General features: G+C 40.6%; 2 protein-coding genes across 4 annotated transcripts; one reads left to right on the plus strand and one right to left on the minus strand.

The window, feature by feature from the left end:
* The first annotated feature begins 828 nt into the window (after window positions 1–828).
* angel1 (angel homolog 1 (Drosophila)) lies at window positions 829–7,740 on the plus strand. The gene is made up of 10 exons (XM_026152074.2): window positions 829–981; window positions 1,489–2,364; window positions 2,471–2,700; window positions 2,786–2,855; window positions 2,948–3,387; window positions 3,475–3,610; window positions 3,735–3,845; window positions 3,956–3,989; window positions 6,872–7,032; window positions 7,136–7,740. Exons 1-10 carry the CDS (start codon window positions 915–917, stop codon window positions 7,294–7,296), a joined length of 2,286 nt encoding a protein of 761 aa, XP_026007859.2. The 5' UTR covers window positions 829–914; the 3' UTR covers window positions 7,297–7,740.
* A 3,524-nt stretch (window positions 7,741–11,264) lies between these two features.
* vash1 (vasohibin 1) lies at window positions 11,265–15,224 on the minus strand. Of its 3 annotated transcripts, none has more exons than XM_080294017.1 (8): window positions 14,932–15,095; window positions 14,332–14,537; window positions 14,013–14,101; window positions 13,582–13,638; window positions 13,142–13,216; window positions 12,128–12,509; window positions 11,618–11,727; window positions 11,265–11,456 (listed from the first exon to the last, which is right to left on the minus strand). In XM_080294017.1, exons 1-8 carry the CDS (start codon window positions 14,942–14,944, stop codon window positions 11,384–11,386), a joined length of 1,005 nt encoding a protein of 334 aa, XP_080150143.1. In that variant the 5' UTR covers window positions 14,945–15,095; the 3' UTR covers window positions 11,265–11,383. The 3 variants fall into 3 exon arrangements, with proteins under 3 accessions (XP_080150143.1, XP_080150142.1, XP_026008680.1); XM_080294016.1 differs by having other exon boundaries at window positions 14,332–14,584; window positions 14,932–15,061; XM_026152895.2 differs by having other exon boundaries at window positions 14,332–15,224.
* Between the last annotated feature and the right edge of the window lie 40 nt (window positions 15,225–15,264).

Consider the following 15,264-nt stretch of genomic DNA (forward strand, 5'->3'; position numbering starts at 1 on the left):
TCATAGACAGCCAAGATGAAGAGGTTTGTTAGTATTTCTGTGGAGCAGTTTTCATGCAGATTTCTGAAAATTTATCTTTGGTTTTGTTTCTTTTTTTGTTAGAACTCAACAGTCAATTATTTGAGAAATCAGCTACTTCCGTGCAACTGATATAAGATGCGGTAACCTGAACACAGCTTCAACCGTCTGTTTGTTGAAAAATAGTAACTGTAACGGCGTTGTAACAATAGGAATAGTAATTAGATTACTCATTACTGAAAAAAGTAACGCCGTTTCTTGTAACGCCGTTATTCCCATCACTGGTCTTTCCTCATCATAAAATTTAGATTTTGTGGTAACAAACACATTGATGGCTTACATAATTGGGATAAAGAAGTTAAAAATATGTACAGCTTCTGAATTTAATGTAATTAAAAGATAAAATTCACAATATGCCCGCTCAAGTATTCACCAGAGAAAGAGAAAATGAATTAATTCATTTACTATGTCCCAGATTTAGGGGCTTCAACACAGGACTTGGCCAACTGGAAATCAGGCCGAGAAGGCAAAAATACTTTTAAAATTAAAATAGTGTTTACATTTATTAGTCAAGTTTGACTTTATATCGAGACTTAATGAGATAAAGGCAGGTTTCAGATCAAGTAGACATGTCAGGTGTGTGTTTGAATCAATGCCTTTAGAAAATGTCTGTTTGCTCCACTCATTGCAATGAAATGTTTGTAAAGCATTTTAAAAATATATAAATATTTTCCCGTTTTTGTCCGGACCAGATTATCAAATCAAAGCAAAGTAACAACTGAAAGTAACACACTGGAAAAACAAAACAAAAAACGTGACTTTTGCCTTCAGGCCCCTACCCTCCCACAGCTATCACCAAATTCGGAGTGCGCATGCGTTGATTTTTGTACCGCAACATGATTGGCAGTCTGATGTTTTATGTGCTCTACTATTTATCACGGTACCTGACCGTTCGACCCTCAGGTAAATCTAACAGTGGATTTGCAAACGTGTCTGAACTTGTGATTGTCGGCTGAGCAAATACGGACTGAAAAAAAAAAAACTACGTATGTATTTCCCCAGACACGCTGCCTGGAGCTAATAGTGCTAAAGTTTAGTTAGCACTTTTTTTGCTGTCTGCTTCACCGGCATGAGGTTTTTGGTAATGTTTCCCGTTATAAGCTCAGTGTGACACACGTTGTGGTGTCCCCAATTTGCCAAAAGTTTCCTCTTTGTGAAAACGGTAACGAAGAACATATTTAGCTGTTGCAGTGTAGCTAACTTTATGAAGTGCTACATGAGTTAACTTGCACCTGTTCTTGAGGTCTTGACGCCCCCTTGTGACGCAAAGACGCTATCACATGACTTTTATGGTGTTGTTTATGTTCCGTAAGCACGTCTGTGTTTTCATGGGTTGTCGTTGACCTCTTAAAGTATAAGGTTTAGTAACTTTTAGCATACCTGCTTTCTTACTGTATTCTTGGCTTACAGGGGCCTCAAAAAAGGGCCTCCCTCCTGCCGTGGTTAATGACAAAGCTGCGTGGGATGCCAAAACCCGGAGGTTCACCGATTTGCAGACAGAGCAGCTGGAGCAGCGGCTCCGCCCAACCGGTGGTTCGAAGGGAGAAACGAAAGAAAGGGTAAAAGATCCAAGCCCGGAAGTGGAAAAAACTACAAGGAGCAACATGGACAAAGAACCTCCAACGGCTGTCCCGGATAAAGATACAATGAGTGACGGAAACTCAAACATTACTTCAGAAGTACCATCTGAAGTAAAAGAGGAAGAAGCGGGGAAGAGACATGGAGCAAATCAGGAGAACCTTCAAGATTCAAAACAGGAGGATAGAGAAATAATTACCCACCTTAAGGTGCTGCATATGGATGCAGAGGATGGGGGAATCTCACCAGCAAAGGAGACGATGCCAGAGCAAGCACTCGAGGAACAGTTAAAGTGTCTGCAGACAGAGGACAGCATAAAAGATACTGCATCTCAAGTACAGAAACAAGCCATGGGAGAGTCTGGATCTCCAGCTAAGAAGAGCACACCGGAAATGACCAGCTCAGCAGAAGACCAAATTCAAATACCATACATGGAAAAGTTAGAGACTACTTTTGAAGAGTGCTGGGATGAATACATAGTCCCATCTGCAGATGAGCCACATGATGGAGTCAGCATTTCCGAGACGGTGTTTCCCTCCCTTCTCTCTCATCCTCAGGCCCACTTTAAGCTCAGTGAGCAGCACCATGCACAAACCAGCTGGCACTTCCCTGCAGGACCTGGTCTCACAGAAGAGGTGCAGTGCCCACTTATAACTTTTCCTTCTATGAGCTATTACCCTCCTGTAGAGCCAGCACTTCCCTTGGAAGGTGAGGATGAAGGCTATATTTTGTTTTTAATTTAATATTTTTACTTTTTTTAAAAACTAATTTACAGTTCAGTAACCCGCTCCATGTATATCTGTCCTTCTTCCAGTGATGTGGAGAGTCTGGGTAGAGATGGATGAGTGTGCTGCTTCAGCAGAGCCTGCCCTCATACCCTTCACAAATGCCACTATGGACTTCACTGTAATGTCCTACAACATCCTTGCTCAGGACTTACTAGAAGCCAACCAGCAACTGTACACACACTGCCCCCTGGAGGTGCTGGATTGGCATTACCGATGTAACCTGCTTTTAAAGGAAATAGAACAATGGCTACCAGACGTGAGTCATGTCAAATTCATGTTTCTGAAATTTAACCTGCAAAATTTTATATCTAATGTTAGGTGTCCGCTAATACTCTGTGTAGATTTTGTGTCTTCAAGAGGTTCAGGAGAACCACTACCATGAACAGCTGCATCCTGCCCTGTCTCAGATGGGTAGGTCAGCTGAGACAAAACAGTGGAAGAGTCATGTTGGGGGATGTTTTGACAAAGATGTTACACATATTCTGTTCATGTTGTTGATCCAGGCTACACTTGTGTGTACAAGAGGCGTACGGGAACCAAGACAGATGGATGTGCTACTTGCTTTCGTAGCAGCTTCTCTCAAGTGGCTGCCACTCACCTAGAGTTCTTCAAGCCTGAGACGGAGCTGTTAGACCGGCACAATGTGGGCATTGTTTTGCTTCTTCGGCCACTGGTCAACCGGGGTTCACAAGTGAAGGAGGTGGGCTCGCCACTCTGTGTAGCCAACACCCACCTGCTTTTCAACCCCAGGAGGGGGGACGTGAAGTTGGCTCAGTTAGCAATATTGCTGGCTGAAATTGACAGCGTGATCAAGTCCTGTAAGGCTAAAGGTGAACACTGTAACGTAATAATGTGTGGAGACTTTAACTCTGTCCCACACATGCCTCTGTACCAGCTGATCACTACCAGCCAACTCCACTACCAAAACCTGCCAGCATGGATGGTAAGAAAATATAAACTAATTAAGTAACACCTTGTCTCAATTTTTATTTATTCATGCCTCAGTAAGAGTTTCTGTATTCACTGACAGGTATCAGGTCAAGAAGATCTGTCATATAAGGCCAATTGCCACAGACTGTTGGCGCCACTTTGGCCCAGCTCTCTGGGAATCACTGGCAGCTGCCAGTACACTACTGCCAATGAGATATTTGAGAGACAGAAATCAGGTAAGGTTAAGTCAAGTGCACTGTTACTATAGTAATATTGATCCATAGCGCATGTCTCATTCTTCAGTGGTATCTTTTCTCCATAATTTCTATTGATGCTTGATGATTTCTTCTTCTTGCGTAGGGAAATGTCAGTACAACCACGACTTCATGCTGCAGCTGCGCTACTGTCCAGCTGCTTGTGTCCGTCCTCAGGGCCTGGAAGAGATTCCAGGGGTGACTGACATCACACCAGGTAGTACAAAAATACAATACAGAAACTGCACTCGCATTTTCATTTAAAGCTCCTGATTTCCTTACCATGATATGTTGATTCTCTGTTCATTTTTTTCTTATTGTGCACAGATGCTTCAAGGGCAAATCATCTTGATGATAAAAGGTCAGTTTACCACAGAAGCAACAGACAATAAACAACATAGTATTAAAGTTACTGTAACTGAATTCTTTCTACCATTTAGAAAGTTACATATCACACATGGAGCTAATGTATGATGTACAATATTATCAAGCTTACGCTGATTTTTAGCTCCATGTTTTTAGTTTTAGACTCTCCTATGGTAGCTTTACATGGTTTAAAAAGCCCTTATTTATGTTGAACCTCGGTGGAGAGCTCTGCATCATCCGCTGTCTGAAAAAAGTAGTTTTAGCTCCTGTCACTTTGAGGCCACTTTACCTTTAAGCCCTTTGTTCTGTTTGCTGCCCTTTGTAAACAAAACATTACGTAGCAGATGTATGGTGCTGCTGTTTACCTGGTATCTAGTCGTTTACCTGGGATGACAATATTAAGGATGTCCACACTGAGCCTAAGCTTTTGGGTCACACGGATCACATTTCAGTACTGTGTAAGCCTCTTTACATTTCTTTATATTTCACCAGGAACTTGGGAAATGCAGAGATTTATTGAAATGCATACAAAGATACAAAGTTTGTTCAATTCTAATGAGCTTTTAAAGTCAATAGTTGGTATTCTTCAGCACTCTATTAGGCAACTTTATTGTAATTTATTTAAGTGGTCTTTATAAATGGATCTTCAGGTGTTTTGAAGGACATTCAAAGCTCTTCTTTGGATGTTGCCTTTTATCTCATTCTCTGTCAAGATGATCCCACAGTGCTTCAGTGTTTTTCTTCATATCCAGGTATGCTTATACTGCATTGGTACTATGTTTGGGGCTGTCTTGCGGAAAATTCTAGCTTTTGTCAATCAGTTGCCTTCAGATAAGTGAGGCACAGTGGGTGAAAACTTCACAGTATTTTTATACATGCATAATTCCATTGTTTTGACAAGATCCCCCAACACCACTGGCTGAAATCCCACGACAGAGCCTTCCTGTATTTTACAGACTGCTTTAGAGGCCGTTTGTACCTCTCTTCTCCCTCCTCTGTGCATATTAATAATGGTTGGGGTGAGAAATTTCAAATTTGGATTCTCATCCCACAGCGTCATGGTGGTTAGGACTGTTGCCTCACAGCAAGAAGGTCCTGAGTTCAATTTCACCATCAGGCCGGGGTCTTTCTGTGTGTACTCCAGCTTCCTCCCACAGTTCAAAGACATGTAGTTAGCTAAGTTAGGTTAATTGGTAACTCTATAGTTAATTGCCCATAGTGAGTGCGAATGGTTGTCTGTCTCTGTTATCCCTGTGACAGACTGGGTATACCCTACGACAGCTGGGATAGACAAAGATAAGTGGAAGAGAATGGATGGATGGATTCTCATCCCACAAGACCTGCTACCACTGACTTTCAGTCCAGTTCTTGTGTAATTTGTCATTCTTCATCCTTTTGGTATGGTAGCTACCCTTCCAGTAATTGTTTCTGATGAGGCTTTAGCAATAAGGATCGGCTGAAGGGCCATCTAGAATTTTTTTTCCTATTTCTTACCAAAATAATTTTCAAATACTGTCCATTTTCTGTTGATAGTTTCTTTTTGACTTGTTATTGCATCTTTTTTTCTGCACTTGTGCCGTTATCCTATTTTCTTTTTAACGACACACTGCACACTCTGCCAAGTTTTAGGCTAATAGCTTTTTGAAATTTTGCAAAAATACAGTACTATGCCTGTCAGACTTGTTATCACTGGCACTTTTTGTAGATTCAGCTAAAGAAAGTACACCTAATTATGTTTTATGTGACAGACTGCTAGCAACAAGGTGCCTAAAGAAACATCCCTTGAGTTTTTATGCTTCAGGGATCCATGGGTCAGTGTGAAGTGGCTTAATAAAGACCAAAAGATATTTATCTGAAAATGGTCTGTTTCAAGGACTGGACTAAAATGAGTAAAAAGCAGCCAATATCCAAGTAAGAACTTTTTTTTTTTTTTTTTTTTGTTATTACTTTATTCTGAACAAAACGAGACAGCAACTTAGAAGAGACAGATCCAGGACAAGGACATAGATGACTTAAAAACACGGACGATACAATAATTGAAACACGGGGGATATAGGAGCGAGTGTAGAATTTATAATGTGCAAGGAACCTCAATGTGAGAAGTGTCTTTAACCAGAATCTGTCAGTGATCAGGTGAAAGATGGTGGGATGTGGCAGCCCAGCAAGTAAGACAGCTGTGCAGTAATCTGGGTCCAAAAGGGCTTCATGTAGGTGCAGAGCCTGATTGCATCTCGGGGTGTTCTGAGAGCACTGTATGCAAGTATCGGTGTCGCTAAATCCAATTTTGCAAAGGTGATGCCAAGAGTGAGATGAGTAATTCTTTTTTTTTTTTCTTTCCAAATAGTTGAATTGAACAAGCTATAATTGAATACAAAGTCTGGGTTATTGAAGATTAGTGACTTAGATTAGTGGATGGTCTAACTACAGAGTGTGTGATCTGATATGCATCCCACCAGAGTTGACGCTATTGTTATACTTTGGAAGCATTTATGTTTTTTAAGAGGCTGGGTGATAAGCGGTAGGTCTGACAAATGTATATCTTTACCAAGTACTTGTTTGGTATCTAACCAGATGGTTTCATGTTGGGAGTGCAAGTATAACTTTGAAAGACCTTCAGAAAGCTTTGAGAACTACTGCTCAAGAACACTTTAAAAACACGAAAGTGTCATTTGAAGCAAGATATCCAGAAAGGAGGGGGTGGCTCAAGACTTTTGCACAGAACAGTACATATGTTGACCTAATTGCATCTTTGGCCAAAACTAATGAGCATCCACCACTGTAACAGGATAGACAGATGAAAGATGATAAGTAACAGCAAAATATGTCCACTGGAAGTATAAATAAGATCTATTAATCATTAATTCTATGGTTTTGCAGGTTCAGACACACAGTCCACCATCGGTTAAACCTAGAGTCGGTTTATAAGCACATTCTCCCAGGTTCTGGAAATCCAGAAGTGACAACCCTGCATTCGGAGGTCGGACACACAGTCGACTACATCTTCTATTCTCCAAAACATGTTCTTACTGGTCGACAAGGTATGAGGATGTCTGACACGAAGAATATTTAAGATGTTCAAGCTCTAAATTAATTATTTGTGACATTAAATATATTGTGTTGTTTATTGTTTCTTTTCCTTAGCTTGTGCTAGCTTTCTGAACGATGGCCTGAAACTCATCGGGTCTCTTTCTCTTCTGTCTGAGGATGTCTTGTGGTCAATGAATGGCCTTCCCAATCACATATTCCCCTCAGACCATCTCAGTCTTCTCGCTAAATTTCAGCTGGACCTCAGTAATGCTTGACGGGAAGAACTGTGATTGAATGTTGGAACATATTTTCTTTCCAACTGTTCATTTATACAGGTTTTTGTTATAAATACATTTTTTCTGCTTCACTACTGGCAACAAAATCATAGTTTTGCAACTGAATAGACCTTAATTTCTTTTCCCAAATAGCAATGTAAATAATGGCCACCATTTTTCAGTCTACTTTTTTTGTGCTTTTCATTAGATAAATACTGAAATGTCACAATTCTTTAATGATGCTTTAACAGTTTCTTTTAAAAATGCAGCCATTGATTGCTTTGTTGCTGGTGTGGAAACTACATGGACCTGTTCATGTTCATGTTGCTGTTGGTGAATGTTGTTTTGTTTGGGGTGGGATTTTTTTTTTTCTTTTAAATTTAGTCTTGAAACTATGAATATTTTTTAGATTGTTAATAATGCTGAATAAATATATTCCCTAAATGTGTGCATCTCCCTGTGTTTACTGTCTGGTGATGTCTGGATGACATGAATTAATATTTGTGTGATGTTGATTTGTTAATGCATGATGAATCTTAGTGTGAAAGGGTAAAATGTAGGCTGTAGAGTGTGTCATCACCCCTGTCAGTATGCTGTTTAGATATATAGGGTTATGATGAAGGAAAACCATGAACCCCTTACCTCTGCTGGTATGATTTTGTTTACTTTGTGTGAATTGCAGTTAAAGTTCAGTTCATCATATACTAGTGCAGCCCCTCGATTAACCCACTGTTTGAGACGAGTCATTTTAAGATAACATACTTTATTTCTCCCTAAGTTAGGACATTCCCTCGCCCTGCTAGCTGCTTGTCCTGTGTGAGCACACCATGATTATTATTTCTACTAGGAGTAAAACTATAAATAGATTATTCAGTTTGGGCATGGTCTTACTTTTTCAGCATTTTTTCCAATTTGAAGGTATTCTGAAATCTAAAAGTCCATTATGTTGAACTCTGCCATCGCAGTATGACAGTGCTTTAGTTTGCTGAGGCTTGTGTTTCCCCTGTTATAGAAGTGTTTGCTTTGTATAGTAGTCCTGACAGAGATGGTGTTTAGAGAGCTCAGTGCGCTCTTGTTATGTGCCTCTGTTCTGGAAGGATCTGCAGTGCTCATTATGAACTGCTGATAGATAGAAAACCAAAAAATTCCCTGCCTGGCACAAAGACACCAAATTACAGTGTGTCTCCTTGTTAAGTATAGAGTTTATGATCTTGTTAAGGATTAGCAGACATTTTAACCTTTTTTAAGCAAGGTGTTGCGTAATCTCCAGGCATTCAAAGTTTTTTCTTTGGTCATTTGCTGCTTTTCACAAATTTTCAGTCCAGTCCTTGTACCTGACCCGTTTCCTAAACCACATAACACTGACCTATGACTTATTCAAAGCATAAAAAAGGCACGTAATTCAAGCAACGAACCTGTCTTGTGTTTACACATTATAGAAAGCTGAGCAAAGAACCAATTTTAAATTCTATATTCAGAAACTTTGTTACTAGAAGCCTGTCACAAAAGCAAATTTGTTTCCAGTTCTTCGGTTAAATCAAGGAAAACAACAAAAACTTGGGATATCTCAGTATAGCATACAGTGTGTTCTTAAACAGTCTGAGGAACCTGGACAAGTAGAAGACCAAAGACGTGTCAGGCCTAAAACCGTATCTACAGCAGATAAGCACCATCGGAAATTCCTTTAAAAAATTGGACAAATTCAACAAAGACTTAACCAGGGTCCAACAGACCCATCTAGTGTCATAAAACTGTCCACAACTTGCAGTTATCACTAAAAAATAGATATACAAACACACTAAACCACTGCCTTAACTTTCTTGTTGGAGGTAATAAAAAAACCCATAAAGATGTGTTGCCATAATCAACGTGACTCTTTATTGTGATTCTGCAAATCAACAGTTTTTGATACAAAACAACCGTGTTATAAGACATGAGAATGGACAACACCTACCGTAGAGATAAAAACGTTGGCTGCAGCAACATTTGAAACAGGGTGATAAACAATTAAGTATTTACGGGTGATCGTCAACAACGAGGGTATAAAATGACGGCATTTCCAATAAAAAAATACAAAATGCAGGTAAAAGTGCTGTAAACAAACTGCTATACACTTTTGTTTAAATGGAAGTCAGTTACTTAGGTTACCACTTAAGGCAAGTGAAGCATTTGATAAAGTTGCTACAAATAAAAGTACAGTTCACACAAACTCGCCTCGTTGTTACTTTACAATAAATGCAGCTGCATTACTCATCGGCTTTAACTCATGTGAAAGATGTTATATTTATCAGTTAGAATAACTGATGACACGTGTGTTTATGTTATAGTGATTCAGACGGGCAGAGCTGCTTTGTGTTTAGTCGGGCAATAAGAATAATGGGTTAGATGTTTTTAAAAAAGTGTTTATCCTCCTCTTTGAATTATCACACAAGGCACGAGGGAAGTGGTTTGCAAACTAGTCACTACACAAGTAATGGTTGCCCAGCAGAGTCTAAGTGGATATATACTACATGACATTTATTTGCACACTTACAGTACAACTAGACAGATTGCAGACGAGCCTCGAGAGCTTCTGTAGACAGCACAGGGACCTGTGATATGTCCAGCAGCTGAGCCGGTACTTTTTGTCCAGCTTTAGCTTCTTCGCTTTGTTTTACCAAAACTTTTTCAGTCATTTATAATGTTTACATATTACTGCACTTGTGCCCCAGCTCTGTTTTATGTTGGGAGCACTGCCAGCACCAATTTCTATGCACAGTAACTGCTACAGAAAAATACTGTAACAACACAGGGAAGCTGAATGAGGCGTTTGTTTGCGAGGAGTTGCTGGTAATCTATTCAACACTGAATCCTGTGAACGGGCCAGTGTGTACAAAAAAATAAACCTTAGGTTAAATCACTGGCCCCTGGAAAATATCAGATTCACGTCATATGACATGTAACACATTAACCACCACTTCCATGATCTAAATCTAAATCTGTGGGCACAAATTCAATGAGCAGCATTGGAATCTGTGAGCAAGAAACAAAACAAAAGGGTAGGAAGGCATAGAGGGGTACCTGTGTGTACAAAGCTCAGATCAGCCCCAAGCATGAGGGAAATTTATACACAAGTCAACTCTGCTTAAAAAAAATTAATTCTGCTTCTGCTTCTCTCACGACCTGATTCGAGGATTAGAAATCTCTCGGCCCTACTGTGATTGGTCACCGTAAACACAGTCATACCCACATGGAGATTCTTGTACTGTCACTGACAGCTAATATTACAGGAAGTCCAGAGGCGGCGGAGTTAATGGAGACTCCAAATTAAGGGTCCACATAACAAATTCAAGTAAAAACATTTTTGTCAAGTAACATATAAACATTGTAAAACTGGCAGGGAAAAAGTGCATTGTAAGATTTTCTTTAGCCTATCCAAATGAATAGCATTCCTTAACTGTTTTTAAGCCTGAATAGGTAAGGCTACACAGTGGGTATAACTGTTTTGCAGCAAAACACTCAACTCACACGCTCTGCCCTTTGTTCCTGATTGGATCATTAAATTGAAATTTAATAGAAGTGAAAACATCAGAGCAGGCGTTTTTCTTTTTACACTGAGCTGTGGTTGCACCTATAGAGCATCCATATTTCACTGCTGTAATCAGATTTTTAAAAATTGATATTGCATTTTTTATGTTGTTGTACCATTATGCAGCATACTGACTGTTTTTATGCTGCATTTTAGCGCTTTTTCTTTTAACCAAAACACATTTGAAAGATGATGTCACTTCACAGCTTTAGCTGTGCCATAGCATTAACCTGTATGAGCACGTGTGTCCTCCAGCACCAAGCAGAAACGCTCTCAGACACATGTCCCATTCTTTGCCTCTCCCTGTGTTTTTTGTTTCCAGCTTGCAGCTGCTTCCCGGTCATTGAATTTGTGCATGAGGACTTGTGAGTGGGTGGCAGTTAATATGTGCACGTGTGGAAATAATCAAATTTTCTAATGAACGTGTTCTGTTACGCTCGTATTCTATGGCAAAATCTAACACCCTGTGTGGCGCTTTGAAATCTGCTAATTATCTAAAAAAATAAAATAAAATCTTCCTCAGACTCGAATCTGGTATCCGTTCATATCTGTGGAGGATTTTTGTTCCAAAACCTTCTTGTCTCCAGAGGGGCTGCAAATAAATAAATAAATAAATGTTAGAAACAACAACGAGGTTTATTCATATAAGAAGCAAACTGTGACTAATTTAGAAGCTCCTTCTTTTTGCCTTCGATCATAAGACATCTCCAGCGCAAATACTGAGAGCTATGCAGAGCATGTGATTAATCATACCGCCTCTCAACACGGCTGATCCTCCGTATGGGGCTGCCTGGTCCTCTGAGGGGTGAACCCATGCTGTTCCTCCTATCTTTGGTGGGAGATGGAGGTGCAGGCTTTCCTATCTGCAAAACCACAAAAGAACATAAGAGCTTCATTCACTTGAAAACATCATGAGTGAGCTACCAGTGCTTTCACCATTACTCTGAGTGTCAGTGGCTGAAGTATGTCTCTGTCTTTAATGTGATTGTGTAATGCACTGAGTGCACAAGATCAGCTACTGATGGACAGAGCCACCCTTGAGTAAAGCACTGCAGAGCAGCGTCAAGTCATTAGTTTTATTATACACCGAGCTCAGCATCCAGGCTGCCTTCATTATATGAGCATCAGAGGTGATGAGAGAACAGCATTTGAGAGAGATTGCTCTTCAAACAGCAGTTCAAATCAGTGTCACCACGCATGAAGAGAGAGCACGTCAAAGGGAATTTGATAAGCAGAAAGGGCAGTCCACCTGCGCCACTCTACCTTTAGCCTCATGTCTCGAGTATGTCTCTCCAGCTCCTTCCGTAGCTCCTCCTTGGTGAGCTTGTCCACATCAAGTATAGAATGTTTCCACTCTATCTGCTCCACGCTGTGAGGATCGTGGGAAACGTACTGGCCAATCTTGACTTTTCGTAAGGTGTGCCAGTAGCCCCTGTATGCTCCTTCAAACTCCTGGACCAAGTCCAGTAGTGTTCGAAATTCCAGGGGCTTAAACATGAGGTCCTCTCTTCGGCTCATGCCCAGCGCTCCGAAGCGCCCCCCGCTGTGGACTCCCAGCACAATGTGGTGGAAGTGGTTCCCTGAGAACTGAGATTTAAAGCTGAGGGGGAAGCGCTCCACGGCAGGCATGTTGTTGGTGAGGTAACTGCATCAAGCTGAGTCAAGGAAACGTACAACTGACCTTCAAATCCTAAGTCTAAAAAACGTCTGTACAAATTGATCTAAAACCGGGCATATAATGGTGAAGCCTGCTGCTTCTTATTATGTAGAAAATCCATCTGTTTTGTTCCGCTATACTAGATAATATCTGAAGCCAAAATTTGATGAGAAAACATACGGTAGATCTGCCAAAAAACAAATTTATGAATCCATTCTGTCAGGCTCCACTGGAGTGAAGCAGAAAACAAAACAGTAACACTTTATAATACGGCCGTGACTAAAGGTGCAATCCCATAGCAATTAAATGGAATTTCATTGAATTTTATGCATATGTATTGATGTATCCATTAATGTTTTAAAATTACTGTTTGTTTTTTCACTAAACTACCAGGAAATTATGCAGTACTTAAATTTACATACAGTATAATTATTTCTTGTTTACCTACCCTTAAGTATTTGTGTAGAAATATAATTACATTGTAATTTTAAATAAAATTAATTGAAATTTAATTTAATTACAGGGTAATTACGCCCTTAGTCTCAGGCTGTATTGTAAAGTGCTGCCAACAAAACAATAAATTAAGACCTGCACCACGTCCTCTGTGGTCATAAAGATACATTCCCAAGATCACTGCCTCCAGACATTTGATTGGCAGAGCCTCCCGCGTCATCTCCTTAGCAATGTCCATTAACCTGCGCAAAACAAACGAAAAACAAGAGTACCATTTAATGTCATTCTGAGTTAGGGGACAGCAGCCTACTGCACTACCAGTTACAGGAACACATTGTTATTGATTTCATGAAAACAAAAGCATTGTCATTGAGCCAGGGAAATAATATTGGCGCTACTAAATCTAATAAAGTGAGGTCAGGGAAAGTGTTTTCCAGCCCTGTGCTGATTGACACACACTCCTACACACAAAGCCCTGAAGTAAACCAGAGAGATCCATATGCATGCACTCACAGCAACACTGGGTAAATATTAAGAAATCAAAGACCCTCATCCCAGACATCCTGTGATTGCTGCTGTAAATATCTGTGACTGAAGAACTCCTTACGCAGTAAGAGGGCGGCTTTTCTTTATTTCAAAAAACTGCGTTCCTGTGTGATTGTACCTGTAAAGCACAGTTAAGGTCATACTGCGAGAAGGCAACATGACAAATGTTTTAAGAGAAAGGAAAAGGCAGCTCCTTAAAGTGCTCTGTGGGAGTCATAGGCTGTTGGTTAATAATGGATGAAATCCTTCTCTGGCTGGAAATCAAGCTTTCACCTAATATAGCATCTGTGGTGGCCTACATTATATTTCAGCTGTCTGGCCCATATTTTAAACTGTGAAAAAAACAGTGGGTCAGTGGGATTCTGCACTTTAACATCCACATTTCCTATGATCGGTGTGTAAAATCTATAAACAATCTATATAGTCTCAAAATCATTTTAAATGCACCCTGTTATCACTGATTTAGTTCTAACCGGCTTGCTCAAAGGATACTGCAATTCCCTGATGTACTTCTGTATGGCTTCCAGGCGCTGTGGGATAGTGGTGGTAGGCTGGTATGTAGGCACACTTGGTATTGGAATCTGTGGGACAGAGCATCCGAACATCTGCATTACCATAACACAATCCCAATATTCATTGCAGCTGGTGAATGTAGCATTGTTTGACCTCTGTGCTCTTCTGTTTTGTATAACTAATAGCAAAAGTAGCAAAATAGAAATTTCCTGTGCAGGGAAGTTTGCACAAAACACGCATTATATATTCAGTGCTGTGCGAGCAGCTGCATTTCCTTCCTCCTTCCTTCGGGCTTTACCTTGGGCAGGTCAGTGGCACCTCTTATCTCCTTCGCCAATGCTTCACCGCTGGGATGGATTCGAGCCACATGGCGCCACATCCTCTCCCAAGTCTCCTCATCCACCGGGAAGCCACTTCTGTTCACATAGAAAGGCACCCCTCCATCCCTCAACTCTTCGTCGCCTTCATCCTCCTGCTCCTCGTCTCTCTCCTCCAATGAGCCAACTGTGGCCAAGAGCATCCCCTCCTTTACCAGGAAGCCCAGCAGAGTTCTGGCACAGAAACGTCCTGACTGATGCCTTTAAATCCTTACACCTTGATTAATCTGCTTGCAGGTTTAAGTAGGTGTCCACGACAGATGGCCAACTCATGACACCGAGTGGATTATGGCATCAGTATTTCATAAAAGAAAGGCTGATCTGCTATAATTAATATTCGCCTGTGTCACAGCACGTAAATATGAGGCAGTGGTTTAATAACGTGTATTAAAATCGTACTGCAATAAGTATTAGACACTTTGAAATAAACAATAGTAGACTAAAGGCATTCAATGACCAGAAATTGAAATAAATAAATCGAGACAATAAGGCTACTTAAGGTATAAAATGCTTGGCCTTACTGTTAATGTTCATCAACAACCAAACACAGGCCAGCCAACATTAACACTCTCGATGCGAGGATTGACTTTGCAGACAGCAAAGTATAAATTCCTAATTCCCCCTTTCGTTAGAGGTCATTCACGCCACAGACATCCAGCAAATCGCCGCTCTCCTGCATTTCCATCTCCCCGGCGCTGCTCACACGTCCGCTTTGTCCGTTTCACCAAACGATTTCCGTCCAAGTCCGCCGGTTCATTGTTCACACAGATGCTCTTCTTGGCTTCAGCGTCTGCGGTTATTCACATCCAACGAGCTACTCAGACACTCCCCAAATCTCTTCTCCTGCGCATGCT

The sequence above is a fragment of the Astatotilapia calliptera genome, chromosome 19 (assembly GCF_964374335.1).
Source record: "Astatotilapia calliptera chromosome 19, fAstCal68.1, whole genome shotgun sequence".
Lineage (NCBI taxonomy): Eukaryota > Metazoa > Chordata > Actinopteri > Cichliformes > Cichlidae > Astatotilapia > Astatotilapia calliptera.

What these genes read in the sequence shown, in the direction of transcription:
- vash1 (XM_026152895.2), bottom strand. Translation starts at nt 14,553, where the DNA reads ATGCTCTTGGCCACAGTTGGCTCATTGGAGGAGAGAGACGAGGAGCAG. An exon ending in AAGTACATCAGGGAATTGCA is followed by an intron (nt 13,639 to 14,012) that starts GTATCCTTTGAG and finishes TGTGCTTTACAG; the next exon opens with GTACAATCACACAGGAACGC. An exon ending in ATCAGCCGTGTTGAGAGGCG is followed by an intron (nt 11,457 to 11,617) that starts GTATGATTAATC and finishes ATTTATTTGCAG; the next exon opens with CCCCTCTGGAGACAAGAAGG.
- angel1 (XM_026152074.2), top strand. Translation starts at nt 915, where the DNA reads ATGATTGGCAGTCTGATGTTTTATGTGCTCTACTATTTATCACGGTAC. An exon ending in GCCAGCACTTCCCTTGGAAG is followed by an intron (nt 2,365 to 2,470) that starts GTGAGGATGAAG and finishes TCCTTCTTCCAG; the next exon opens with TGATGTGGAGAGTCTGGGTA. An exon ending in TCCTGCCCTGTCTCAGATGG is followed by an intron (nt 2,856 to 2,947) that starts GTAGGTCAGCTG and finishes TTGTTGATCCAG; the next exon opens with GCTACACTTGTGTGTACAAG.